General features: G+C 39.9%; 1 protein-coding gene across 4 annotated transcripts in view; it reads left to right on the top strand.

Annotated features, from left to right (window-relative positions):
- KIF13B (kinesin family member 13B) overlaps positions 1-27747 on the top strand; it is a 132248-nt gene that overhangs the window by 78699 nt on the left and 25802 nt on the right. For 3 of the 4 annotated variants that reach the window (XM_074895452.1, XM_074895454.1, XM_074895455.1), the window contains 19 exons: positions 960-1122; positions 2129-2275; positions 3947-4096; positions 4769-4897; positions 6422-6592; positions 7521-7678; positions 8964-9096; positions 10095-10241; positions 12742-12771; positions 14589-14688; positions 15017-15143; positions 16692-16747; positions 18058-18182; positions 19285-19461; positions 21026-21118; positions 22090-22242; positions 23240-23317; positions 23975-24028; positions 24973-24993. In XM_074895452.1, the coding sequence (XP_074751553.1) occupies positions 960-1122; positions 2129-2275; positions 3947-4096; positions 4769-4897; positions 6422-6592; positions 7521-7678; positions 8964-9096; positions 10095-10241; positions 12742-12771; positions 14589-14688; positions 15017-15143; positions 16692-16747; positions 18058-18182; positions 19285-19461; positions 21026-21118; positions 22090-22242; positions 23240-23317; positions 23975-24028; positions 24973-24993 (2212 nt within the window). The remainder of the gene's footprint in view (positions 1-959; positions 1123-2128; positions 2276-3946; positions 4097-4768; positions 4898-6421; positions 6593-7520; positions 7679-8963; positions 9097-10094; positions 10242-12741; positions 12772-14588; positions 14689-15016; positions 15144-16691; positions 16748-18057; positions 18183-19284; positions 19462-21025; positions 21119-22089; positions 22243-23239; positions 23318-23974; positions 24029-24972; positions 24994-27747) is intronic. The other variant, XM_074895453.1, reaches the window with a different exon arrangement.

Genomic DNA, 27747 nt, shown 5'->3' with positions numbered 1-27747 from the left:
CAAAAAATGAGAAAGAATGAGTGCCTACTTTGTTGTTAAGGAGAAACTCTGTCCTGATTGGCAATAGATTTGACTAAAGATGAGGTGATTGGAAGAAATACTGGGACTCCTATGAGTTTGTTCTTCTGCGGGTCATGACTCAGCTGCTGGAAGGTTGTTTTTCCTCTTGACTCACATCCACCTGTCTGACCTGGGCAGGTCCTGGCAACCAGAAGTGTGCAGAAAGAAAAGGGAGTACGAGGATGATACAAAGAATTTTGATCCAGAGCATTGCAAAAAGCTGTTAATAACCACAGAGGGGCCAATGTCCTCTTTTGCCTCTTCCTGGGCAATTGCACTGAGGTTATTTACTTCAGCCTCTAAATGATTGTTTTCAGTATTACTCTCAGAAAGAGCAGCTGCAGGAGGAAGATGAAATGTACCCTAAAACAATGAGTATGGTAAAGACATTGTAATGAGAAAATACAAATTAATTTATATGCCTAGAGAAGCAACTTTTGCAATAGAAAGTATTTGAGACAATCTAACAAGGTGTTTAGCTGTGTGTCTGGAATGTTTTGTGGTACCAGATTCCTGTGCTGCACAGTTGGCACACTCTCACGCTTGCCAGGAAGGCCAGTGAGCAAGTGGGTCATGGTGTCTGAATAAACCTTTCTCTGTAAGATGGAACATCCACATCTGTGGTGGGGAAACCCTGGAATAAGCCACACAAGAGCTGACTGTTCAGCAGATGCATGGAGAAGTCTCCAAAGCCAGCAGTATGCTAAATTTGTGCAGATAATTTTTTTTTTTCCCCCAGAAAATGCAATTCAATTCACCTGATTTTTTTTGTTTGTTTGTTTTAAAAAGCTGAATGTTAAGACTCCTTCCTATCAGGTACTGATTTGCTTGCACTTAGTTTCAATACTTAAATGCCATAATTTTTCCCATCTCCCCTTTCAAATCCCCTTTTTTTACAGAGAAGAAATGTTGACCCACAGCCTGAGAAAGCTGCGAGAGCAGATTGTTAAAGCCAATTTGTACGTGAGAGAAGCCAATTTTATTGGAGAGGAATTGGACAAGAGAACAGAATATAAAGTTACCCTCCAGATTCCAGCTTCAAGCCTTAATGCTAACAGTAAGGTAAGATAGCCCTGATGGAACTAAATCATTGCTCAGTAAGTTTGCCCCTCAGCGTTTATATTTGTTATATTTTGACTTGTAATGGTCTGGATAGTTTTCCAGTCTGTTCATGTGCACTAAATAGGGCTCTGTTAAGCGCATGCTACACCCTTACCTTATTTTTTTACCATGAAAATCTTACAGTGTGCTAGCTTACTGAGAAATGTTTCAGTGTAAGACCTTTCCCCTCGTATTGGAAGTTCACACTTGCTTCTGTTCCAGTGATAAAATATGGGCAGGGTAGGTAGCATCTATTTCAAGTATATACCATCACCTTGTGGACATTTGGCTTTACATCAGCCTAATGAGCTGAGAAAATGCTGTCGTCCCTGTTGTGCAGGGAGGAACTGAATTATTTGTTCCAGGTATTTTAGAAATTTGGAAAGGAGGGAACTGAACCCAGACTTCGATGTCTCAGGCTGGCTCCCTAAAGTGGTATTATTTTTGTTCTTGAGGTCAGCTCAATATTTTGGTGATACTCAGTCCATCGTTAGTACAGAAGATGTATTTTATTCCAGGATTATAATTTTCATCAATTACTTTAGAAATTTTTCTGGTCTGCTTTTTTTTTCTTGCAGCCTTCAGGCACATCTAGAAACAGGCTGGTAAAGAGGGTTAAGTATCTGCACTAGTTGAAAGTTGCAGACACTAGTAACCTTAGCTGGAACTCCAAGCCTGCTGTAACTTGAGAATATTTGTGAAATGCTTAAATGTTCCTATTTCTAACAGTTATGTAAGTTGAAAATCCACAGAAACTAGTGATAGTAGCTGTGATCAGACTTTGCAGTTAAACTGAACACGGATATACTGTGACAGCTGAACTCGGAGACTGTCACGCTTGAATTTGGTTGTTCAAGCTACAATAAAAAAAGAACAAAATCCAGACTTTTCCCAAAGATGTTCTCAGTTTTGTGTTGGTTTTAAACTATTGCTTCACTGTTGTGATATCTCTTTAATTGTTTCACAGAGAGGTGCAATTCTCAGTGAGCCTGCTATTCAGGTGAGAAGAAAAGGGAAAGGCAAGCAGATCTGGTCACTGGAAAAGCTGGAGAATCGACTGGTAGATATGAGGGATCTTTACCAGGAGTGGAAGGACTGTGAGGAAGACAACCCAGTAAGTAAAAATTATTCCAGTATTGTACTGATAGAATTACATCCCTGTGAAAATTTTTTTGTTTAACTAGGTGTGAGAAAATCTTGGGGACAGGGAGAGGAGGTGTACATGAAAAGGTTAAGTTTTCCTGAGCCTTTGCTTTTCCTAGTACTGAAGTGGGCCTTCAGCATTTCATTAACCCTTATCTTGTCACTCTGATGCTTGTTTGCATGAATAGTTAATGACCAAACCGAGCATGCAATAAGAAGCAGTAAGTAAACAAAAGAGGATGTTCAGTTGATGTTCAGGCTGACTTCTCTGATCTGACAACATTAAAGAGAACTTGCTGAGGACAGGCCTTATGCTCGGTCCCAGGAAAAACTCGAGCTTCCATTCTTCATATGATCTAATTGGATGAGGGATTATTGGATGAGGGAAGGGCTATGGATGTTGTTTACCTTGACTTCAGTAAGGCCTTAGACACTGTTTCCCACAGCATTCTCCTGGTGAAACTGGCTGCTCACGGCTTGGATGGGCACATGCTTCGCTGGGTAAAAAACTGTCTGGACGGCCGGGCCCAAGGAGCTGTGGGGAACAGAGTTAAATCTGGTTGGCGGCCGGTCACGAGTGGTGACCCAGGGCTCGTTTTTGGGGCCACTCCTGTTTAACATCTTTACTGATGATCTAGACGAGGGGATCGAGGGCCCCCTCAGTCAGTTTGCAGCTGACACCAAGCTGGGTGGGAGTGTTGGTCTGCTCGAGGGTAGGGAGGCTCTGCAGAGAGATCTGGACAGGCTGAGCGAGGGGCTGAGTCCCACTGGGGGAGTTTCACTGAGGGCAAATGCCAGGGGCTGCCCTTGGGCCACAACAACCCCCAGCAGGGCTACAGGCCTGGGGAGGAGTGGCTGGAGAGCTGCCGGTCAGAGAGGGGCTGGGGGGGCTGAGAATAAGCCAGAGTGTGCCCAGGGGGCCAAGGAGGGCAACGGCATCCTGGCTTGTGTCAGCACTGGTGTGGCCAGCAGGGACAGGGAAGGGATCTGAGCCCTGGGCTCGGCACTGGGGAGGCCACCCCTCGATTCCTGGGTTCAGTTTTGGGCCCCTCACCCCAAAAAGGCCATTGAATGACTCGAGCGTGGCCAGAGAAGGGCAACGGAGCTGGGGCAGGGTCTGGAGCACAGGTCTGCTGGGGAGCGGCTGGGGGAACTGGGGGGGTTCAGTCTGGAGAAGAGGAGGCTGAGGGGAGACCTCCTGGCCCTCTGCAACTCCCTGCCAGGAGGGGGCAGAGAGGGGGGATGAGTCTCTGGAGCCAAGGCCCCAGCGCCAGGCCCCGAGGGAATGGCCTCAAGCTGCCCAGGGCAGGGTCAGGCTGGCTCTGAGGAAGGATTTCTGTGCAGAAGGGGCTGTTGGGCGTTGGAATGGGCTGCCCAGGGCAGGGGGGAGTCCCCGGGATCCCTGGAGGGGTTGAAGAGTCGGGCTGAGCCAGCACTGAGGGATCTGGGGGAGTTGGGAACGGTCAGGGGGAGGGTCATGGTTGGGCTGGAGGAGCTTCAGGGGCTTTTCCAACCCAGACGATTCTGTTATCTAGCCTCTTGCTTGAGTCGTTTTTTCTTTCATTAGACTGGTTCTGCAATACTCGGAAGACTGTTTCATGAAAAGCTTGTTTTTCTTACATTATTCTGAATTTGATTGAAGGTGATGAGAGCTTACTTCAGGCGAGCTGATCCATTCTACGACGAGCAGGAAAACCACAGCCTCATCGGAGTAGCCAATGTTTTTCTTGAGTGCCTGTTCTATGATGTGAAGCTACAATATGCTGTTCCAATCATCAATCAGAAGGGAGAGGTTTGTCATTCTTCTGTAATCTGTCCTTACTCAACTGTTTAATTACAGCCCCTTATTACCAGTATATAGTAGATATTTTTTAGTTTCATGTGCCCAAATTTTTTGCTAACAATTTTTAATTATGCAAATCCCATAATACCTTACTAGAGTTGTTTAGACAGCTCTGAATTCCATCACAGTGATTGTAAAAGGAAGAAGCTTTGTGAGCACCTTTCTGGACAAAGCAGCCCAAAATAAGTTCTTAGTAGAGTGAGTATGAGCTGTAGCTCCACTGGCTTTCACTGAGTACCATCCAGAATAGTCACTTAAATATATACCGCAAGAACAACTTCAGAGGCAGCTAGAGCATACCAGGCAACATTCTCTGTGCTCTGCATCACCTGTGCACTTCACAGACTCTCTAGAGAGTGGTATGAAGGTGAGGATGATTGCAGTATGCTGTTCCCAAAGTCACTCTAGTGGCCAATGTCTTGATGATTTTACTACAGAGACTCTGATTCTTGCTCCAAAGTGTTCTTCAACTGGTGGAACAAATTCATAGTGCAAAACAATAGAAAGGAATAAAATGTTTTCTGCTTATAAACTGGAAACAGCAGTAGTTGTAGTTACCTGAAGGGATGAACCTGTCGCTGTTTTCTGGCACACAAGTAATTCTTACTTCTCTCTTTTTAGGTGTCAGGTCGTCTCCACATTGAAGTTGTTCGAGTGAGTGGAGAGATAGATGACAGGTTGGTTGGAGGTGAGGATAGTCCAGACTATTCAAATGAAAATGACACTCAGGAGAGAAAACTTGTCTGCAGGGTGAGTTCCAGATATATCCCAACCTCTGAGCCAACCTTCTGTCTTTCCATTGCAAGTCTTAGAGAAGTCCCTGGCACATTGGCTTCTGGAGATTAGATGTCTCCTTGTAACCTCATGCACCAGGTTTGCTTCCAGTACCCAGCTACACAGGCAGAGCCCTGTCTTTAAACTCATTGACTGACTATATGAAACTGTATTGATGTTTCGGGATTAAAAAAAAAAAAAAAAGGGCAAATAATATAGGTGTACCTAAATTCAGTTGTATGTACAGAGTTTAATACTTTTGCTGCATTTGTTTCATGGTTTCACCTAAATGTCCTCATGCCCAGCATTTGGACTGAAGTACTGCTGCTATCTTTTCTCAGATACTTTGTTTCTGGAGTGGCTGAAGTAATAGAGAACTAGATGGTTTTTATTTCTTTCAATCTCCCATTATTTTTTTTTAAACCTGCAAGGTATTCATTAAACTGTACTTATACGCATTCAGTCTTATCCTAGACAGTTTATTGTAGTTTTGGAAGACATGAGAGATCAGTGCACTAGGATTGGAGCTACAATGTCTAATTCAAAAGGAGTCACAGAATCGGATGAAGTCCCATTGTTCTGTGAATCATTCTCCCTCAATATATGTGTTTAAATATTCAGTATTTTGTGAAACATATGCAGGTGTGGTTGTAATTGTTAGTAATAGAAAGTTAGCAGGAAGTATTTAGTAGCAGTTCTGTGTTGTAGTAAAACTCAAGATAGGCCAAGCTACAGATAAGTAAAGAGGGAGGCAAAAAGCACTAGAGGGAGTGATCTCCAACTTTGCTGCCTCTGGACAACATGAACAATTTGGTGGCAATTGTACTCCTTTTCACTTTTTATTCTGCCCCATAGAGCTCCATGTGCTTGCAAGCAGTATGGGGCATTGGTTGCAGGAAACATTCTCCTGAGGATCTGAGTGCTGCCTTACTATAGAAGTCTAAGTTGATCTTAATTTGACAAGTGGGGAATAGAAATTTATTAAATAATATGGTTAATATGATGGCTTTGTTTAGATGAGAAGGTGTATTTAAAACATTTTGTTTCTGTTTAGCAGAGGGGACAGGCTATGCTTGTATTACTGGGGTTATTTTTGCATGGTTTATAGGATCACAGAAGGACGAGTCATATCTTGAAAAAACTATTTTGCAGAATAAAGGAGCCAGTTTTGGTAGAAGTGTGAGATTATTATTGTAGACCTCTTCAGTTACAACGTGTTTGGTGCGTTAAAAATTAGCGAAATGTTTGTGAAGTTCAGCCCTTTAGCTGTCACTCCCAAGAACTATGTCCCTTGTGACATCTAGTGGCGATGCTCAGCTGGTGCACCCCGAATATTGTCTCCAATGTATATCAGTGCAGAAATTTATATTTTCTATATTTTTCTGCTTTTTTTGGTTATTATTCGCAGTGCAACATAATAACATTGTTCCAGCACAAGATATATTTAATTTTATGCCTACTGAGTAAGAGCTTTTCCTTTATTTCTCATCCCTCTTCTAGATTAAAATACTTCAGGCTACCGGTTTGCCACAGCACCTCTCCAACTTCGTGTTCTGCAAATATACATTCTGGGATCAACTGGAGCCAGTTAATGTTGCACCTGAGGTGGATCCTTCCTTATCTTCCACCAGCAAGGAGCCGCGGTGCATGGTTGTCTTCGATCACTGCAATGTAATTTTATTTTTTTTTTTCTATTAATAAAACCGCAGGCAGGCAAAGCATGTTTATGCTTTTATAACAATTTAGTTGCCTCTTTGCTCACACTATAATATTTCGTGAGGCTAATAGGCTAATACTGTTTTTAATAAGCTCTTAAACATCTGCAGAGCCCATATAAGTTTTGTTCTACACTGTTCACTTGAACAAAAATCAGAGAAGGTGAAGTGAATTAATAAAGGAAAGCAATTTAATAAGGGAAACCGGTCTGTTCAGCAGAGATTTATGTTAGAGTTTACCCACACTAAAAATGCTGCTGAGTGTGAATGGAGTCTGAATACATTTGCCCTCCATATCTGAGCTGACCACTCAACGCTCTGATGTAGCAGAGAGAAATGTCCCAGTCCTGGGATGTTGTCCTAATGTAGATGTTGAAGTGAGGTGGTGGGTCTCAGAACAAGACTGTTTCTTCCTATTGACTTTCAAGCAACTGTCTGAATGGAGGCATCTTTAATATGTAAAGTCAGCCTGGATGAATGCCAACCAGTTGCCTGAATTCTCGTCTTGTTCTTTCTAAAATTTGGCATTACACTGATCAATTTATTCCACTTAGCATTTGTAAAAGAGATATAATACCTTCTGATGAGTTTTGGTTTTCTGATTCTGAACATTAGAACATATTAGAACATTTTGGGTTTTAAACCATCTGATCAGGGCTTGGAACAGCATGCAGTCAGTTTTCAGCTCTTTACACACGCTAATCTTCAGAAAATTCTGTATCTTTGCCTTGCTTCCTGATTTTACGAACTGAGGTGACTGTTCTCCCTTTCCTCTATATTGTGTCTTGGGGATCAGGGTGACTTTACTACAAGCTGATATTAAATCTCTAAGCCTAAATCATTGTGTACTCATAGTCATCAACCGATTTGTCACTTACATACAGGAAGTTTCTGTAAATATTTCCGAAGACTTCATGGAACATCTTTATGATGGTGCTTTGGCAATTGAGGTATATGGGCACAAGCAGAGTGGTGACCGCAAAAATCCAGCCCTGTGGGATTTGGGAATAATTCAAGCCAAAACACGCAGCCTTCGTGACAGGTAAACATGGAAAATAGGTCTTTGGTTTAGAATTGTGAAAAATCACTGTCTGAGGTGCCCAATCTTGAAGCAGGTTTGGGATAAGTAGTCAAATTTTGAACTGAAGGCAACTGACCATGTGTTTTGAGACTGTATCTATTGGACTATTATAAATAGACTCTGTCTATTGGAAAAACACTGTGTGATGTATCAGTAGGGTTTAAAAAAGTGAAAGAGGAGAAATGCCCATCTCTCTTTCAAATTAAAAGTGGTAAAACTTGAAAGATTTTGAAGTCCCTCATATTTAGGAAAACTCAAGTGTTTTACAAAATAGTAAGCTGATTATTTTCCTTTATGTTGTTACGCTAGTCTGCGCCAGAAAGAGCTAGCAAGTCTAAAACAGCAAAGAAGTTGTTCTGACTGTATGCTGATACATTTATTCAAGGTCTGACTCTAATTCATTCTTGGCCATGAAATGTCATCACTTCCATTGGAAGAGCTGTATTGCTAATTACTTCAGTTGAAGTAAACATGCATCTGTATGGTAATTTAGACTGAAGGGGGTTGCTTTTTTGCTGTCAGTCATTTGTTGTCCCCAGAGTAAGCTTAGCAGTATTTTCTTAAATGTAAGTTGCTTTTCCTCTCCAATTACAAGGCACTTCTGCACTTTAATTTATTGTCAGTTATTTCTCTTTTTATTTCCAGCCTAAGCTTCTGTTGAGCATGTTGAATAATAAGCTATATATAGGGAAGTTTAAAAGAAAAGTTAGGAAAATATGGCAAAGAGGAGATGGAAAAAGGATGCTATAAAATAGAGAGTTATGTTTAGTAGCTGAGTAGTAAGCACCTCCTTCCTTTTTGGTTTTGAAGTACTACAGAAGTGGCCAGTTCTTAATTAAGCTCTTGGAAGAATTGGAATGATGAAGTTCAGGAAAGTGTCCTGAATCTTGAAAGTTTGTGAGGCAGTGTCCTATTTCATTCTGCTGTCTTCTGTGTGAATCTGATTGCACTGACAACACTGTGTTTCTGTGGCAGCAGTTTAGACCAGAGCTTAAATGTTAGAATACAATGGAATTGGGTTTTGTATTGGAATCAAGAAAAGGCTTATTTCTGATGTTTGACTAAAACAGTTGTCAGTAAAATTCATAAGCACTGCACAACTAACAACCCTGTGTACTCACAACTGGTGCATCCACTGGAGTGTTTCTTTGCCTCTTCAGCGTGCAGTCTGGGCTAACGTGTTGGGGTTTTTCTTTGGGGAAAAAAAAAAAAACAACCAACAAACAGCACTTGACATGTTTTGCAGGTGGAGTGAAGTAACCCGAAAAGTAGAACTCTGGGTTCAAATTCTGGAGCTGAATGAGAATGGGGAATATTGCCCAGTTGAGGTGACCCCTGCCAAGGATGTATGCACAGGAGGCATCTTCCAGCTCCGACAGGTGAGGTGGCGTGTGCAGGATTTCAGCTGGGAAAAGAGCCTGTGGAAAGCTAAGAAGCTTTTTGTACGGTAAAGGGATGGTGTCCAAGGAACTGTCAAGCTTAGACACAAAATGTGATATTGTGTAAAACAGGCATAAAGTAAAGTGGAGTCCCTCTGTGTTTTGTGAAACAGTCAGTGTGCATAAGCTCAGATGTAGAGGTGATCAAAGGCTTACCTGTAATGTTTGTGCTGTGTTCTGTTCCCTGTTCTGTGATAGCACCTGGACAGCAGTCTCAACTGAACTTAATTATTTTTTAAAGAGGTTCAGAGTTCCCCTCTATTTGATCTTTCCAGCCAACCACTCCTTTGTTCTTTGAATTCTACACACGTTAAATTGTTAATGCTTAACTGAATAGTTAACATCTGTAAGTGATAAGCTACTACCTAGAGAACACTAGGAATTAGTAAAAGTTAGATACAGGCTGCACCTCAGAGCTCCCCAACTCCTTTGATTTTAAATTTAGAAAAAAAAAATTTCCCCTATGGGTTTTACTAAAGAACAGTTACTTTGCTGCACTGATAGCATCAGTGAGTAAGAATTTTCAGTCAGGGAGACCAGAGTTAGGAGAAGTTCACTGAAATTCTGATAGCTCACAAAATTAGACTATTGTCTCTTTTGTAGGTGGGGAAGAGATCCTATTTTCCAATTTCAGAAGTATTAAAAATAAAATCCTATAAGTGTATGTTTTGAAAACTCCCCAGAAAGTAAACTGTTGAGTTACTGAATGCTGAATTTTTTTTGTGTGTAAATACATAAATCTTGTAAACATAAACCCTTGCAACAGAAGGAGTATCTCTTGAACACTGGGTCACTGAGATTGTAGCACTCACCACTTCGTTCTTCACAAAATAAAAATAGAATGTTGCTTGCAAATGACTGCCAGTAGAGGTCTCTCTGTCATTAAGATTTCAGCATTTTATTTTTATCCAAGCATTTCAAATTGTTCTGTTGGGCAGGGGCAATCTCGACGAATTCAGGTTGAAGTGAGATCTGTACAGGAGTCTGGGACCTTGCCACTGATGGAGGAATCGATATTATCTGTTGGCATTGGCTGCGTTCAAATAAAACATGTCAAGTCACAAAAGGTACCTGAAAATTATCAGGTAAGAGTCTGAGTATTTCCTGTTAGCTATGACTATTTCCAAGACATGTAAAAACATAAAATGATGTCCTAAGGCGGTTAAACTTGGAGGCAACTCCATTTATTTCAAGTTTTAGTTTGATTTGGAGTGGTATTTTTTTAACCTATTCCTTAAAAACATAAAGCAATGTCAGGAAGAATTGTCAGAATTGCTTTGATGGTGGTTTTAGGGATTATTGAGGATAGTTTAAATCTATACCTCCGTCAGAAAGTGTTGTAGAAGATCTTCCTCTTAATCAAAAATAATTTTCTATGGCAAAAATAATATTTGTAAAACTACCTTCTGTGTCTCTTCTGGTTTTTTTTTCCTATCCTTAAAAGCAGCAGAGCCTTAACACCATTCAAAGAAGAAAAGAAAACGCCAAAGTTCCTCAAATTCATGAAGAGTTTGTGCAGTAGATTTTACTTCAAATATTAGATACGGCAGCAATTCTGAGTATTCAAATTAAAATAAATCAATGGAACATATATTCAAATAGTGTTGAACTACAAACATCAGAATTATATGAGCCAGTTTTGGCCCATAGTGTATGTTGGCCAGTTGTTTTACCACCTCAGAAGCGCCGCATCTCATCTTAAATTGCAAGTAATATGAATCTGGTCTTTTTGAGATGCTTCTATCAGTTTCTAGGGCAGTTTGATTTTTTTTTTTTTTTTTTTTTGTCTCCTCAACAGCTAAATTAAATTAAAATTTAGTCACTCTGAGTTAGCAAGCCAAAATCTGGTGCAACAGAACAAGCAAGTCTCTCGATTTCCTTGATTAGCTGCCCTGCTTGAGACAAGGCCAACTAAATGTCAGGTAGTTTTTGGGACATCTCCCAGCTTTCAATAACGTTTACCCTGTTGACAGAATATGATACAGTGAGCGTCTGCTCCCCTTTTTTGGTTAATCAGTATTGTTTTTCCCTTTGTAAGGTGTGAAGTAGTTGGGTTTCTATTGTCTCCTAATACCAGCCATCCCTTGTCCCTCGTGTGTCAGGAGCACAAACAGGAGAATTTTTTCCACCTTTGCAGAGATCCTGCTTTTCAGCAGCATCCTAGGCAGATTATTGCTTTTATTCCCCATTGTGCTCCTGCTAGTGACTCTGCCTGCAGGCTTTCTAGCTGTCCTGTCACAGCAGTCTCTGATACCCACAGCCTACAGAGCAAGTAAGCTGGCGTTTCTCTCCTACTGCTGAACGGAACAAGTTTCTTAAGAGACTTCTGAGACACAGTGATTGATTCTTGCAAATTTTACTTGAAAGCTATTACACACCCACAATATACCCGTGCCCCTTTTAGCCTGTTTCCTAAGGGGATAAGTCCCAGGTGAGCATCCTGTCTGTCTCACCCTGTTTCTTCCCCAGTGAATTTCTCATCTCCTGACCAGTGTCAACTGCGTCCAACAGAGCTGACAATCCACAAAAATACTACATTACTTCAAAAAGAAAGACTTAAGCTCTGCTTGAGAGAGAGAGAGACTAGTGAGTTGTGTCTGACACTGATAACCCTCCTGGGAAAGGGCTATTGAAAACCATGTTTTGTTAGTCCTGTTGCTTACAATAGCCTTCTGACTTGACCAACTGGATTTTTAGTCCCCTTATTAGCATTTCTTTACCTTGAGTAAATCTGTATCTGCGGGACGTGAAAGATTTTTCTAAAGACCTTGAACTAAGAAAATGCCTCTTCTATATGGCTTTTTAATTTTATCTTGGCTACGTTTTGGCTTTCATTATTAAGATACAAAAGTAGGCTCCAGTGGCTTCTTATTACTTAAATAGATACGTAATAACTCGGTGAGGATTGGAGCCCTCCCTGCTTTTCAGTTCACTGTGCAGGAGTGGCAGTTGTGCTTAGGCTCATTGCAAGTGGCTCTGCTTGTGATGAATGTCAAGCATGAAAGGTGGTGTCTCCCATCAGAAAATCAAAATGTCGAAGGTCTACGTTGCAACTCCTGGTGTGGCAGACAGAGTTATTCTAACTCCCTAACAATTGGCTTAGATGTTTACAGGTTTTTTTCTCCTCTAAATGCTACAGCAAGCTTACCTCAAATCCTTTATGCCAGACTTCGATTTTTTTCAGTGCTTGCTGTAACATTCATACTGAACTCTTTCAGGTAAAGCAGCACATTTTTCCTTGCTGCCCAGGTTTAACAGATTTCAAGTTGTTTCGCTATAACTCCTATTTCTTTCTTAGGCCAATCTAAGTATTCCATGTTGCTTCTAATTATGAAGACTTCTAATAGCTATATTTCTGTGAAATTTATCTGTTATAATTGTTGGATTGCTCTAGTTTGTATTTAAATGAGCTGATAGCAGCAGATCTCTGGGATGTCAATGTGTTTTCAGTGATCATACCATTGCTAAGCTCAGAGTTTTATGTAAGACTGCTAATACTGCTTAAAATAATTACACCTTTTGCATTCAACGTGTTTCCTGCTATCAAAAAAATCCAATGACATGGCTTTGCATGTTTTGGCCTAGGAAGAAGAGGATGAAATGGACAGTTATCAGGTAAAAAATTTTATTTTTGTCTTTCTACAAACTCAGACATTTTCAGATTAAAACATGTTAGAGGAAGATCAGCATTTTCTCTTTGCAGTACTGGTTGGATATGCAGAGAGCCTGTCTTCTGAAGGGACTAAAAGCTCAAGAATAGCATAGAGTCATAGAATCATAGATTGTTATGCTGCAAAACCGTGTGGTAGATTAGAGAAGTGAAAGGCAAAGAACAAGATGCCTTAATGTGTATTTCCAAACAGTTGCTTTTTGCTTTTGGTGTTTTGGGGGAAGGAATCTTCTTCCTTGGCAAACTCTGGTTAGGTTGAGATTGTCCTCATTAAGAACAAGAATAGGCACACGACAGTGTTGAAAGATGCAGTCAAAATACTTCATGCTGTTTCATATTATGAATGTGCTATGTGTATGAGAGCTGGAGTATGATGCATAAATAATCCGCCCTTGGGCAAGCAAGGGGGATTCCTGGAGCTCTAAGACAGTAGTGATAAAACTAATGAAATCAGCACACTATTGTTTGTGTGTAATGTCACAGTAACGTGAACCTTAGAGGGGAACTGATGAGGTACACTATCTGTGATATATTTTTCATCTCGTTGTGAATAACTTTAACAGAAGCACATCATCGTCATTATAGATCTCAACTTTGTATAATGCAAGCAACCAGAGATTTAGGTTTAATGCTTTCTGACAGATTCCAGCATATTTGTAGGAGTCTGCGGGTGAGTAATACAACTGTAGTTTTATAGTCTTACATCCACCCATTTTTCTTGACAAAGTGTTTGCTAGTTTGATGTGGAACGAATTTGAACGGCTGTTGCCATAAAAGAGACTTGCCTGAAGGCATCCCAGAGCTGATAGCTCATCTTTGTGGCACCCAACATGTTGCATGTAGAGTATCATTCATCATTTCTGAGCATTTCTGCACCAGAGACAAATGAACAGAATGTTCTTAAGGATACTGAGGTGGGTTTTTTGAAGGACATGAGCACTTAAGATAAAATATTTTAAAAGGCTTAGTTGCAAATGCAGTAACTAGGGACAGTGGCGTGATGCAGGGCAGGGATGGATCCTTAATACGAGGCTGCTAAACACTGAGTATGATGGTGAGTCATGGATAAGGACTGGGGATTCCAGCTGTGCTGCAAGGTAGTGGTTAGTGAGTTTTAGACTAGTTTGGGGGACAAGATCTATAAAGTGAAGTTTATTTAGCTGGGTCGTACAGAAAAACAGCTAGAGAAAGAGATGCCTCAGGCTGGCAAGCGAAAATACTTCAAATAAAGTGGGAAAGTTAAAGATTTGGACCTGTGATGAAAAATTAAGAGAACAGGGGTTGTTTAACCTTGAGATGAAAAAAGGCTCAGGTGGGATCTTGTCAATGTATGTGGATGGGGAGGGATAAAGAAGAAAGAGCCAGGCTCTTTTCAGCCGTATCCAGTCAATGGACAAGAGACAGCGACTCTCTACATAAGAAATTTTTTTTTTTTTTTTTTTTTGGTGGAGTTTCCATCCTTGGACATATTCAGATTCAAACTGCGCAAGCAGCAGTGGTTGACCCTGCTTCGGGCACAGAGCAGGGTTGGACTAGACAATCTCCAGGGGTGCTTTCCAACCTCAGCTATTCTGTGTTTCTGTCTAAGTTGTCCTGCACAAAAGAAAATAGAGAAGAGCTAAGTGACTCGTTGGACTCTGTCTGTCTTATCTGCTGCTTGGGTACAGGATGAGCAGAAGGGTTGAGGAAATGTGTAAGCCACAAACAGGAAACCTTGGCTTTCCTGGGTCAATATTTAACACGACCACTTTCCTCTTCACAGGATAGGGATTTGGAGAGGCTCCGTCGGAAATGGCTGTGTGCCTTAACAAAGCGTCAGGAGTATCTTGATCAGCAGTTGCAAAAGCTCGTTGGGAAGCCTGGTAAGCAAAATATTCTCAAAGGTAACAACAGTGGTAAGTTGAGACACACGTGCACACGCTTTTTATTTTGATGTATTGTAAAATTTAGAAAAGAAGTTAATGGAGAGTTGAGTCTTGACTCGCTGGTAATTTGCTTTCAGTGAAGCCAAAGTTAGAGAAGCCTATCTAAAATTGTTTGTTGTTTTGTATGCTGTGTGTTTCTTTGTGAGCTGAATTTCTGATCAGAGTGGGTTTTACTCTTGTTATGGATGGTATAAGATCATCGACAGGTGATAAAAGCACTGAGTCAGAAACACTCTCTGTCCTGACTGACATCCTGCTTCTGCAGATAAAACAGAAGACGATGCAGACCGGGAGGCACAGCTTTTAGAGATGAGGCTAACGCTCACGGAGGAGAGGAATGCTGTAATGGTTCCTTCTGCTGGCAGTGGGATCCCTGGAGCTCCAGCGGAGTGGTACGAACAAACATTGCCACATGGAAGAATGAATGTAAAAATGATGCATGGCCTGTTCCTGCCTTGGATTGTTGCCTTTTTTTTTTTTTTTTTTTCCTTAATCTGACCTCTGTACACTGTATGAGCAAAGTTGTTAAAATTAGGCCTCTTGCTTAAATTATTTTATTAGGACATGTATCTGAAATCCAGAAATGCTATTTAGTAAACGATACTATTATTGATCAGAGTGTAATTATGACCTTCTGAAAAAATGGAATCAATATTTATTACCACTGCACTTACCATTTAAAAAAATTAGCTAATATGTTAATTACCTAGTTCATTCGCTTAAAAGGCTGCTCTGTCTTAATAAAACTGCATCTACTGGAAGATTTTGTTGTGCTCCTGGTTTGAGCGCAAAGTCTGTTTATCCAGCAAGTGTGCCGTGTAATTTTCTAAATGTTAAAAATAGTAAACTACCCTAGACTGAGATTGCCTTACTGCAGCAGCTGTGAGTAACAACTGCAGATAAGGAAGCAAGGTTGTTTCACTTCAAACCTCTTGTCTTCAGTTGCTTTCAACTTTCTGGAATTTTTTTCTGAGCAAACCTCTAACAGTATTTATTGATGGAATACAATGTCATGGAGCTTTAAGCTGAAATTTGTTAAATCTAGTACTTCTGAAACATCAAAATGGCAAATGCTTGTTGGAAACACGTCAACTTTCACATCAAAGTGCTTGACTAGGTTTGAAAACAGTGGAGCTGCAGGAAACTTACTTGAGGAAGAATCTGTTTTGAACACATTTGCACCAGAGAAAATGTTTAGTGTGATTCAAACACCTTACACATTACATAAGACTCCAGCCTGCCCTTGCTGACTGTAAAGTTCATCAAGTCCAAGTTTGTCATGACATGGCTACAGCCCTTTTTACAGCTAAAATTGCAACAAGGACTCTTAAAGTCTTTCATGCTTCGTGTTACGTTTTTAGTACCTTTTTAATGTTGTGTAGCTTAAAAGTGCTAGGCCATGGAATATTTCGTTTTAAAAACAAAATACCAAACGTGTTACCCCTTCTTCCGTGATATGAAATGTTCCTTAAATGGCAGCTTTGACTCTTAAATATGTGTGTTTTGTAAGAAGGAGTAGTAGCCGTGTAGTGTGGCAGCATCAATGTTAGTTCAAAAACTTTGGCACTGGATTTTCTGTTTTTTTCACTCTGCTGTCTTCACTGTCGTCACTAATGCAGAGGGGTTTGTGTTTAATAAATGTGTGTCAGAGTAAATAAACTTAATTTTAGTATGAGCATTTTAGAGGGAGAAAACATTTCTGTAAGCAGAGGTCAAAGAATATAATACTTGTAAGAGATCTGGTATAAAAAAAATACCAATTTAGTTGAGTCGCTTGGAATCTGCGACAGTAAATTAAAAGAAAGCCACTTGCCAAGGTTATCAATGGTCTGGCTTAAAATTGCAGTTGTACTGAATGTAATGTGCTGTGGGCTTATATCGTGTGCTGGGTAAATCTGCGTTAGGTTAAATGCTGCCATTGTCCCTGTCTTACATTTTAGGACTCCTGTGCCTGGTATGGAAACTCATATTCCTGTTATTTTCCTTGACTTGAGTGGTAAGTGCTTCTTAAAATGACAGAGTAGTCTGAAACAAACTTTGTACAACCAATGACATTTCAGAATGTCAGCAAGCTAATAAAATGAAGAAAAGCCTGGAACGGCAGGTAGATTAATTTGAGAGTGCACATTTTTCACTGAAACATACTGTTTAATGTTTCAGAATACACAGCATTATATATGGAAGGAACCACAGATTTTTAATAATCCCGGTGTTTTGCAGATATTTAATAAGTAAAATAGAAATAGTCAAATAAGTGCACCTAAGGGAGCAAACGGCAAAAGCCAATGTAAAGAAGTTATTGTTAGGAATGTTCTTTCTGAGGTCCCACAAGGATATAGCCCTGATGCTACATCCGATAATTTTTTTACTGATGACTTAGAAGAAAATGTGAAATCACTGGTAATAATGCCTGCATGTCAAAAAAGCATGGCATGATGAGCTCAAATTAGTTTGGCAGAGTAAGTGTTTCTTTAAACAATGTATGTTTCAGTGCGTCCAAATGCAAGGTCCAAGTTGAGCAAAGTATTTGTCAGATACTTCTACCAAAAATGGGAAATTGTAGCCAAGAAAGCAGCACCCCCAAAGTAGTGCAGGGAGCCAACAGCACCTAATCACTTGAGCAAATCCTTGTCAAGATGTTTAAAAGAGGGTTAACACTTGGATGAGAAGCATCAGGTGAGAGTGGGGAGGCGTCGTTCTGCCTGTTGTCAAGAGGGCTTTGCTGCAGTGCTGTTTACATTTATGGTTTGTTCACCTCAAAAAACACATTGACACATCAAATGGCTTCAGAGAGGAGCTAGTTAATTCATTCATGGTGAGGGACTCGAGCCAGAACAGGTTAAGCTTCTCAAAAAACAGATTTTGTTTAATTATGATCTAAAAGTACTGTATTTTTATTTGTTCAACCAGCAGCTTGTCTTTATTTAAAAAAAAAAAAACCACCACAGCACCTAACTAATGCCAAATGAGCAATGTATGTAGTATGGTTGAGCAGCAGTGCTGAAAATATACCTGCGGGCAAGGAGGGGGTGTTTACAACTGGGAGTGGGAGAGATTCCTGCACAATAGAGGACTCTATAAGGCAGGCTTGGGTCTGTGTCCCCAAATCTTTGTGCACACTTTCTGTTTAGAAATGGGATTGTTGCTGAAGTGGAACAAAGTGGGGAGCTCTTCTTTTGTAGGTAGAGTGTAAGTAGCCAGGCTGGGGAGTTAGTGATGAAAATGTGAATTCATGGCTCGCTGAATGTTTTTAAAAAGAATAATTGCTTGTGTCTCCTCACCTTCTGCATTCACCTTTGTTTCTAGCTGATGACTTCAGTTCCCAAGATAACCTTGATGACCCCGAAGCGGGTGGGTGGGATGCAACTCTTGTTGCAGAAGAGGAGGAGGAATTCTTTGAACTGCAAATTGTGAAGCATCATGATAGTGAGGTAAGCAGAGATGCAGACTGGTATATTTAGTTTAGGAGTCTTTTAATTGTTCTCTTTATATCTTCAGATGTGAAAATAATGCATCAAAGATGGCATGCAAACGATACAACTTGTTTCTTTTATGACTGACTTTGTGTTTTCAAGGAATATTTGATAGTATAACCATGATTTGACAAGGGTCTTCCTTCATCTAAATCCAAGCATTACAAAAGCTTGAGATTCTGAGTTCCTGTTTTAAAAAAAACCAAAACAAACTCCCTGAGCAAATCAGAGTATGGAAGCCCTCAGCTGAAAAACCAAACAATCTTAACTGTTGCTATGGTTAACATCTTTACTTCTGCACTGTTACATGCGTTATACTCCATTTGGCCACATAGCTCATAGTTCTACAGTTTTACAGTTGTTGGATTATAATTTTTGCTATTAGGTTTAGAATGTCTGATTTTTTAATTTTTTTTTTTTACCTTAAAATTTTGCTTCTCACTCTGAAACTTATTTCTTTTTATTTTTTTAGAGGAGCTTTATTCCTGTTGGTTTTCATAGGTTTTTTGTTCTGTTTTGTTTTTAAAGCCTGGGAAGATAGCTACCAGGCCATTTTTTTTTAAATCTTCGGTGATACTTATATTTTAACATTCAAGAAGAGAAATTCCAGCTTTAGCTTTTTGATAGAAATTTTTTAGCAAAGTTCTTTCTCAAATACAGACACGAGAGTTTATGTCGTATGATGGAAGATTTTCACTGCAATCTCTCTTGCTCTCTGGTTTATCTTAATAAATTAGGCCGAATGGTCTTGTAGTTCTGCATATTTTATAATTTATTTGCAATGATCCTGGGTATTCAAGGATCTTTTTTTCAAGAGGAAATGTTCCAGAGTTTGAGCAAGTTGGCATTTTTAATCCCAACGTCTTCATTTGGCAAACTGATCTTGATTTTTAAATGGCCTCTTCTAAAGTGCAGGGATTTTTTCTTCATAGGGAGTGAAATGGAGAAGCTGACTCTCAAAATTTATGTATTATGTATTTTTGTTAATTATGCTTAATTAATTACAGTTAATTATACACCTAATTATGCTTATTAGAGGATACATTTTTTTCCTTTGCAGGTGAAAGCAGAAGCCTCATGGGATTCCACAGTCCACGACTGTATCCAGCTCAGTAAAGGAACAGCAGCAGATGAAAGAGTTTACCTCATTGTGAGAGCCACTGTCCAGCTCAGCCATCCTGCAGAAATGCAGTTAGTGTTACGCAAGCGCATTTGTGTTAATGTGTATGGCAGACAGGTATATCTTTTATAATCCTTCCCACTTTCACTCCACCCTGTGTTTATCACTGTTGTGATTTGTGCAGTACGCTGCTGCTATATCTCTTTTTTCCTGTATCTACGTTCGTCTCCGCCTGAATGGAAGCACTGTATCAATGGCATGCATCAAGATTTAAGCTGCCAAGTAATTTTGATAGTATCTTTTATATTGTGGATGATAATGCAGCTGTTTTTAAAGGCTTAATGGCATCTAATTATGAGACGTTTGGTGTTATTTGTGTTAACTACTAAGTGCTTTATCCCCCATCACTGGTAATGTAGAAAGAGTTAACTTCTCCTGAGCTTGGAGTTCATGTTTTGCAAAAACTACACATCAGGAGAAACTTGTGTGTTTCCCTACTCCTCCAGTATGTTCACACATTACTGCTAACCATTTCTATTTATGCATTGAGATATATAGAGATAAACCAGCAATATCCCCCTTGTGTAGTTTGTTAAAGTTGATCACTCTTGGCCTTTTATGTTTTCCAGTTGGCTTGTGCTCTTACCATAACGTGTAGGTGAGAGCAGCATGTTGGATAAATGGAAAGCAGAAGGTTGTCATTCCGTTTGCAGCATCGTGTCCTGAAAATTACTTGATTTTTGAGAAAGATGACAAAGAAGAATTTGTTCAGCATTGTCTCAGAATCCAGCTTCCCCTAGCAGTGATAATGACAAAGCAGAAAGCCTGAATTGTTATTCTGTTTGCACATCTGTAGTTAAAATCTGAAGCAAGAGCAGAAGAGGTGTGGTCACACCCAGCAGCCCTGTAGGCAACTCTAAACTGCTTTTAGTGCTAGGAATAGAAGAACTCCAGTTCTTAGTGCTTAAGTCAGGCAAAAGCTTTTTCTCAGAAAGGAAACAGTGAATTTTTTGTCAGATAGAATGGAAGAGTGTATTCAATAGTTAAATTGAGCGTGCCAATAATTACAATTGTGTTAAGTCTTCATCAATTCTGTTTCCTACAGATTTAGTCAGTGATGTTTTTTACTTTTATTCGACGTGGAATCTTTGGCTTTCTTGTTAGGTTTCTAAAAATCCTCGTCAATAACCTTTCCCGGTTGTTCGTCTCAGCAGCATCTTTGAATGACTCATCTCTGCATTAATTCAACAGTCCAGTTCTTAACCCTGCAAGGCGCCAAGTCAGCATAAACAATGACCATGCCCCCTTAAATCATTCTTCATAACGATCTCTTTGGTCAAGAATTTAATGCCTGTACTTGTCAATATTCAAGACAAGTCATGTAGGGCTCTACCAAAAAAAAAAAAACCTTCTAGAACTGGCAAATGCTTTGTGTGCTGGTTAAGCAGTCACCTTGCAATGAAACAAGTTAATCCTTTCTCTGTATCTAAAATACAGACAAGCAAATGATTTATCTCCAAGTTAAAATCTTTGACTCTAACATATTTATTGGCTAATCTCTTGCATTTGTACTTTTTTCTTTGTAAACTATATTTACTTCAGTTGAAATATGTTAAACCATGTTTTCCTTAAAGGAAGAAATATGTTCGTTCTTTTTTTTTTTTTTTTTGCCTCCCCACAGGGTTTTGCACAGAGTTTCCTCCGAAGAATGTCTCACCGAAGTTCCATTCCTGGCTGTGGTGTCACTTTTGAGATAGTCTCAAATATTCCAGAGGTGAATAAGAAATGAGAGTATCTGACTCTGATTTCCACACCCCCACACCCCCCCTTATTTTGAACATGCTAGTTCTTGCTGCTGCAAGCATAAACTGGTTCTTATAAAAGATTAAGCATATTCCTTTACATGCTGTGACTTAGCAGCAACCTATGTCTTATCAGTGTCACTGTGCATTTTGTTGAGGGAACATCTATTTGCTCAGGTCCTTGAAGAAACATTTTAAAGAGAGAGGAAAGGGGAGTAAAGATGGGTGGGTGAAGTGCCTGATGTGGGGAGCATGAGAACATGTGAAAAATAACAAATTGGCATTTTCTAAGTAATGTCTTTATGCAAGTCTTGATTCCTGAGCATGTTCCTAGTTAGATGCTAATCCTTTCCTTCCAAACAGATGCTCTATCAGAGCACTTGTAAAAACATTAACACGTGAAGAGCCAAAAGTCTGATTGCTGCCTGATTCTGTCTTTTATGTTCTGCTGTATTTAGCACTCTGTGTTGAAATGTTTCTCAAGCAGCGTTCTATTTTTCTCTTGCAAGTCACTTGAAATTTTGTTTTCCTCACAGTACAGATAATGCCCTGGATGTGTTTGAGCACTTTTTAATTACAAAATATCTGAATGCAGCCCTTTTGCTAATCAATGGCAATGTCTCACTGTGAGACTCTCAAAAACCCCCCAAAAAAACAACGACCAAAAAAAAGGCAAAATCAAAAGAACAGTAACCGTGTTATAGCTTGAGATGTCTGTGGTAGTGGTAGGAGCACCCGTGCAGTTTGCGTGGCACAAGTTCCTTCGATTTAATGAGGCTTATATTTAGAAATCTCCAGTAAGACATCTGAATCTGCCCCTGAGCTTGAGGGCAAACGATGTTGAATCTGTCCTACGTGTTTGAAAAAATGTATTTTCTTCAGGACTGCTGTGGGAGATTTTTATTTTACTTTAAAAGGATGTCGTTTCTTTTCATCTTCCTAGGATGCTCAAGGAGCTGAAGAGCGGGAGGCATTAGCCAGAATGGCAGCAAATGTTGAAGATGCAGCTTCAGCTGACTCCGAAGCCTATATCGAGAAGTACCTGCGGAGCGTGCTGGCCGTGGAGAATATTCTCACCTTGGATCGTCTGCGCCAGGTCTGTTTTTTAAGGCTGTAGCAGATAGCAGAGCATATACGTACTGTGAACAGTGTATGGCAACGCACACCTTCTCCTAAGTGCATACAATGGCCAACAAACCAAAAACACCACTTCAGTGCAGACCTCAGCTGTGCAAAGTGAGCCTGTGGCAAACATCCAAAGCAGCAAATGTAGCTCTCTACAGAGATGTTCTCATTCAACTACCTGCAATATGGATGGATGGGACTGGGAGCTTTATATTAAATGCATTATTATGGGATGCTTGGTTTGTTTTTAAGACTGCATTGCTAATTATGGTTCAGAAGAAGTAGTTGTGTGGCATTAGCTTTTTGTTTCTGAAGCTTGGGCTTTAGTAATAGTTTCCGAAGTTGCTAGTATAATTCTTGTCATTTTGCCCATGTTCTACCTTGAAGTAACCAAACCAGTTCTATCAATAAATAAGACATTGATTGGGTTAATCTTAAGTACTGTAACTTGATCTGTTTACCAGGAAAAATGCAGGAGAGAGAAACATTTATTGAAAATTGTTCTTCTGGGTATAAATTATGCAAGCACAAAAGTAAGTTATGCAAAACAAGCTGGAGTATGTGCCTGCCTACTATAAATTTAATGGTGAAGTGTGATGCACTCTTTAAGTATTGAAAGCAAGTTCTCTGTCGTATCTAATTAGTTTAAAGGATTAAAATAGGAGCTCAGCTAGGAAAGGGAGTCTTACTCTTTGCATCTGTAAGTCATCTCCTAGACTCAGAACTAGCCGTAAAATTTTGTGTGCCGATCAGTAAAATATTAGCTGTTAAAGTTTATCCACTCTTACACTTCTTACCACGTTACACGCAAGTTTTAGATTACAGTAGACTTTACAGACAGGAGCCTGTGCGATAAAGCTGTTTAGAAACATTTTTCTTGTATAGGCAAAACTATCCTGGGATGACTGGAGCTTAGATACTTGTAAAACATGCCTAATTTTTTTGTTTTACTTCTCTATGATTGGCAGGAAGTTGCTGTAAAAGAGCAGCTGATGGGAAAAGGAAAACTCCACCGCAGGAGCTTGAGCTCTCCCAATGTGAATCGGGTGAGTGTTCCATGCTGGCATCTGCAGCATATTGAGGGCAGCAGGTCCAGTCTTTCAATTACAGGTCCCTGTGATGCCAGAGTTGTGGAGTATAGCAATAAATTTCCTTCGGTTTGACCCTTCTGTTTGTCTGTGCTATTTGTGAGCATGTAAATCGCTAAGTGGAGACAAAATCTGCACATATTCCTGCTTTCATCATGCGGGCTAGTATGCTTGAAAGTACCCATAAATCCAGACTATCTGAAAAAGCAACAAAAACCCCCTACTTCTGCATTTATTTTATTTTTTTTCCTGAACACTGGGGTTTTTCTCATTTAGCTATCAAGCTGAAGATTTTTTTTCTTTAGAAGATTCGAAAGCAAGTTACAAGTATTTGCTGGATGTAAATTTTGTAAGAGTGTTGTGCATAAGAAGGATGAGATTTCTGTTGTCCAAAATTTGGAAAGAAATCCTTTGATAGAACTGGTAATCAAACTTGTCAAATTCTGGCTCCTTCCAGGTCAATAATTGGGATTTCACCTTTCACCTCTCGGATTTCAGTTCTGCTCTAACTGCAAAACTGTTTCTTTTCACCCTTCCGTGTGTTTGTCAAGAGGCATATTTATCAATTGTTTAAGTTTAGTTAAGAAATAATTCTGCTTGTCTTAACTATTTCAGCTTTCTGGAAGCCGCCAAGACTTGGCACCCCCCTATAACCTGAGCAGTAACCGGGTAAGTACCTGAAGGACTCCTGGGTCTTCTGTAGACAAAAGATGATGACAGTGTCTGAACTATACCAATTACAGGGGCATAAGTGGGAAATATCCGTAAGAGATGAGGCACCCTTTCATCCTTGGGACTGTCCCTAGGACGTATTAGCTTTGGTTGTGCTACACTAGACTTCTCTGGGAAAGTTCTCAGGCCTTCGTCAGTCATGTAACGCTGCTGCCAGCCTCTGTGGGATGTACCGTGGCAGCCCTGAGTTGAGCAGGTGAGGTTAAACGTAGCCATCCATCACACAGGAGTGCATTTATCAGGGGAAATTTTCTCATTGTCAAGTTTCAGAGCTCTTCCAAAGCATTCACCTGCAAACCTTCTGGGTAAAGGACAGGTTTGGGTTCATATGTGAGTTCAGGTCCACTTCTAGAACAGAGTAGAGGCCTACAAAGAGAGTCTCTGACCTTCGGAGGGAAACCATCACTCTTTAGCTTGTGTTGGATGATAATTCAGCCCATTACACTCCTTAAAAACAACAGTATAGCTCAAAAGTATTTTTTTAAAAAGCGAAAGATTACATTTAAGCTTATTTTCCAAATTCTAGATAAATTGAAGGGTCTTTTCCTGATAGATATTCTGCCCAGCGAGCGTGTAGTCATTTTAAAAGAGAGAATCTAGTGGTGACAAGGCATTTTAATGCATAATGCAGTTGCAAGGAATAATAGAATTTTGATGTAGTGCTCTAGCATTGGTTGCTAAATCTGCTACATCTGATCCATGTAGAGAATGCTAAAATATGTGCAGGTGATAAAGTGCTTATAGCAACTTCTATTTGGAGAGAACTGTGGGGTGTTTCAATATTGTAGGTTTTGAAAGTAAAAATTAAAGACCAGAGTTCCTAATGATTTCTGTTTTTCTCCTCCCTTCCCCTCAATGATTTCTCTTATTGCATGTTTCAGAGTCCAAAGGTCCCAGCAGAGGTAATGCATTAGGTCCACCTAATGAGTGGGATAATAATTTTATCTCACTATAAAGTTTATTTTGCTCACTTACCTGCTTTTACTTCCTGCTTTGAAGATGTTGCTGGTGGTGTCTCATTTGCAGTAGTACACAGCAAATGAGTTTTCCCATTGAAAAGCCTGTCGTTAATGCGGTGTGAAACTGGTACAAACGAGAGAAGTTTCTCCTTCTTGGGTGCATCTTCTGGCTTGCTACAGAGCTATAGCTATTTAATGCCATTTCTCACAGTTCTTTGAACAGGGTGAAGTTATTTCAAAAATGGCCCTTCTTGGCTAAAAAAACCCAGAAAGATGGACATGAAAACAAGCAAATATATACCAGTCGTGTACATTAGCCTGGAGAGGAGATAAACATTGAGAGTTTCTTCCAAATCTGTCTCACACTTCAAATAGTTCAGTGTTAACAACTCTTGATTTGTATGAAAGAATGATTTTAAATTAATACCGGGCCAATGGAAACATGTTTATCCTTTAATATCAAGTTAACAGTCTTGGAGGAATGACTCTTTTTCCCCTTAGTTGTACCAAGCTTTGGTTAACTGGAGTTAACAAGTAGTGGTTTGCATGGAGTTTTGCAGCTCTTCACCATGCTGGAGCTGCTGACAGACACCCTGTGCTAGAGGCACGTGGAGCTGTGATTGTGTAGCTTACCTCCTCGCTTGCAGTGTGCTGCGTGTCCAGGCACTCGGTACTCGGGATGCGGGAGGGTGCAAACTCCAATTAGAATTTCTCGGTTTCAAATGGATCTCTGGTTCAGTTTTTGTAGGCAGATGAGGGGAAGTTCTTGTAATCACAATGGAAACGTTAAGCAAATTCTTAAATGTTCCTATAGCACACAGACATCATAAAGCACGCTGGTGGTATCAGCCCTATCTATTTGAGCATAAAGATTCTGAGAATGGCTTGATATGTGGTGTTTCATTAAGTTAGATTTTAGTGAAAATTTAGTGAAAAAGAAGTCTTCTCCAGCAGTCATAAGTTGTTACTTTACCAGGAAGTTGGTTTTTAGAAGTGACTATGATAAGCTAATCTCAAACAAGTGGTTTATCATATCATAAGAAACATCAGTCACAGGGTAGTAACGGCACCCTGAATTGGTGCAGAATTAATCTGCCCAGCCTCTGTACTTTAATGTTAGTGGAAGCCCTCGACACATTTCAGAATATTCCTCTCCTTTTATTCCATTACCTTTTTCTCTCTTAAGTTTAACATTATTATTCCTTGCATTCTGGCGGTCTTTACCATGGATTTTTAGCTCTGTGGAAAGGGCTCTTGAGTCTCATTCTTCTACGTAAAGCACCATTCATACTGGTAAAGTTCCTTCATTTTTCAACACTATGAATAACCAGGACTTATTCCCCTGTAAACAAGAATATTAAACAAGTTAGAACAAGAAGTAAAGATGGTGTTGGTGCAACTAAAACAAGGCAGATCAGAAGTTTCCAGAATTAGGACCCAGATTCATCTTGCAGCCATAGTTGAACCTTTGTTACTCCAAACATGGATGGGTGGTCACACATCTCCATGAAGAGTTAGAAAAGCTCTTCTCTAAGACCGAAGCAGAGGTGTGGATTTGCCACATTTTGAAAAAGCATTGAAGAATATCTCTGTGTACTGACACTACAAAGAGCAGGATGACTCTCACGCTAAGGTATGCATTCATGTGAGATATTTAAGTCACCATCGGGGTTTTTTTTTAATAATAACTCATAAGATTAAGCTACCTAACTGGCTGAGAAGGCAGAGAGATGCCTCCTAAATTTACTTCAGAAGACGGTCTCGTGGGTGTTTCGTATTGGGTTAACAGGACTGCATTTGGTCTCACCTCTAAGTTACATCTGCTTGCTTAAATGTGAAAAAGCCAATTTTTACTCCTGGTATCACTACAGATATGGTTACAAGAGAGTGAGATGAATTTTATTTCACCTTGCACATCAACACATGTCAGGTGGTGCTGGAGTATAGAGTCTCTTAGTGGTGATATAAGATACGGAGCTGGATTTTTGCATTCCAGGGTGCTTGCATTGGAAGTTTAAAAATTCCGTTGACTTAAACTGCATGAATCAGATGCACAAAGAATGGAAGGCACCTCTGACTTATTTTCCTTCAGACTATCATCACATGCTGATGAAAAATTTCTTGAGTTACTCTTAAAATACCTTTGCACAATACCCATTCTGTCTGACAGTCATCCTTCCTTTCCCAAAGTTCCAGTGGTTTGTAGCTCAAAAGACTTCTATCCAAAAGCCAAGTAAGACAAGACTGTGGCACTTAACCTTCAGGTTTTACTGGGAACCAGAGTTTTTTTTCACCAAATTGATACCATGTAGATCAATTTGAATAATCATGAGAACAAGTGCCTTTTGACCCAACTGTATGCTTGTATTTTAAGTGCTACGTGGTTGCCTTTTCCTAAGCCTTTTCTGAACTGCTAAAATAATAAAACACAGGAACTATTCATTTTTCTTACCCAGTTGCAGCATTTTAATGGTCTGTCAACTTCAAGAAAAGAATTGTTGTCAGGTAAAGCCTGCAGATGACTTAGGTAGTGATCACCCATATTTGCTCTAAAGATTTTGTGCGTGTCAGTACCAACCCGAAATAAATCCCCTGGTGTTTTTCATGGAGGATGCGTGAAAGAAGGGAAGGCAGATGAGAAGGAGGAGAAGGTATTATAGAAATAAAACTCTTTATAAGCAGCTCTGTATCAAAATA

Source organism: Athene noctua, chromosome 1 (assembly GCF_965140245.1).
Source record: "Athene noctua chromosome 1, bAthNoc1.hap1.1, whole genome shotgun sequence".
Classification (NCBI taxonomy): domain Eukaryota; kingdom Metazoa; phylum Chordata; class Aves; order Strigiformes; family Strigidae; genus Athene; species Athene noctua.
This window is presented reverse-complemented; position numbering and strand designations above follow the sequence as displayed.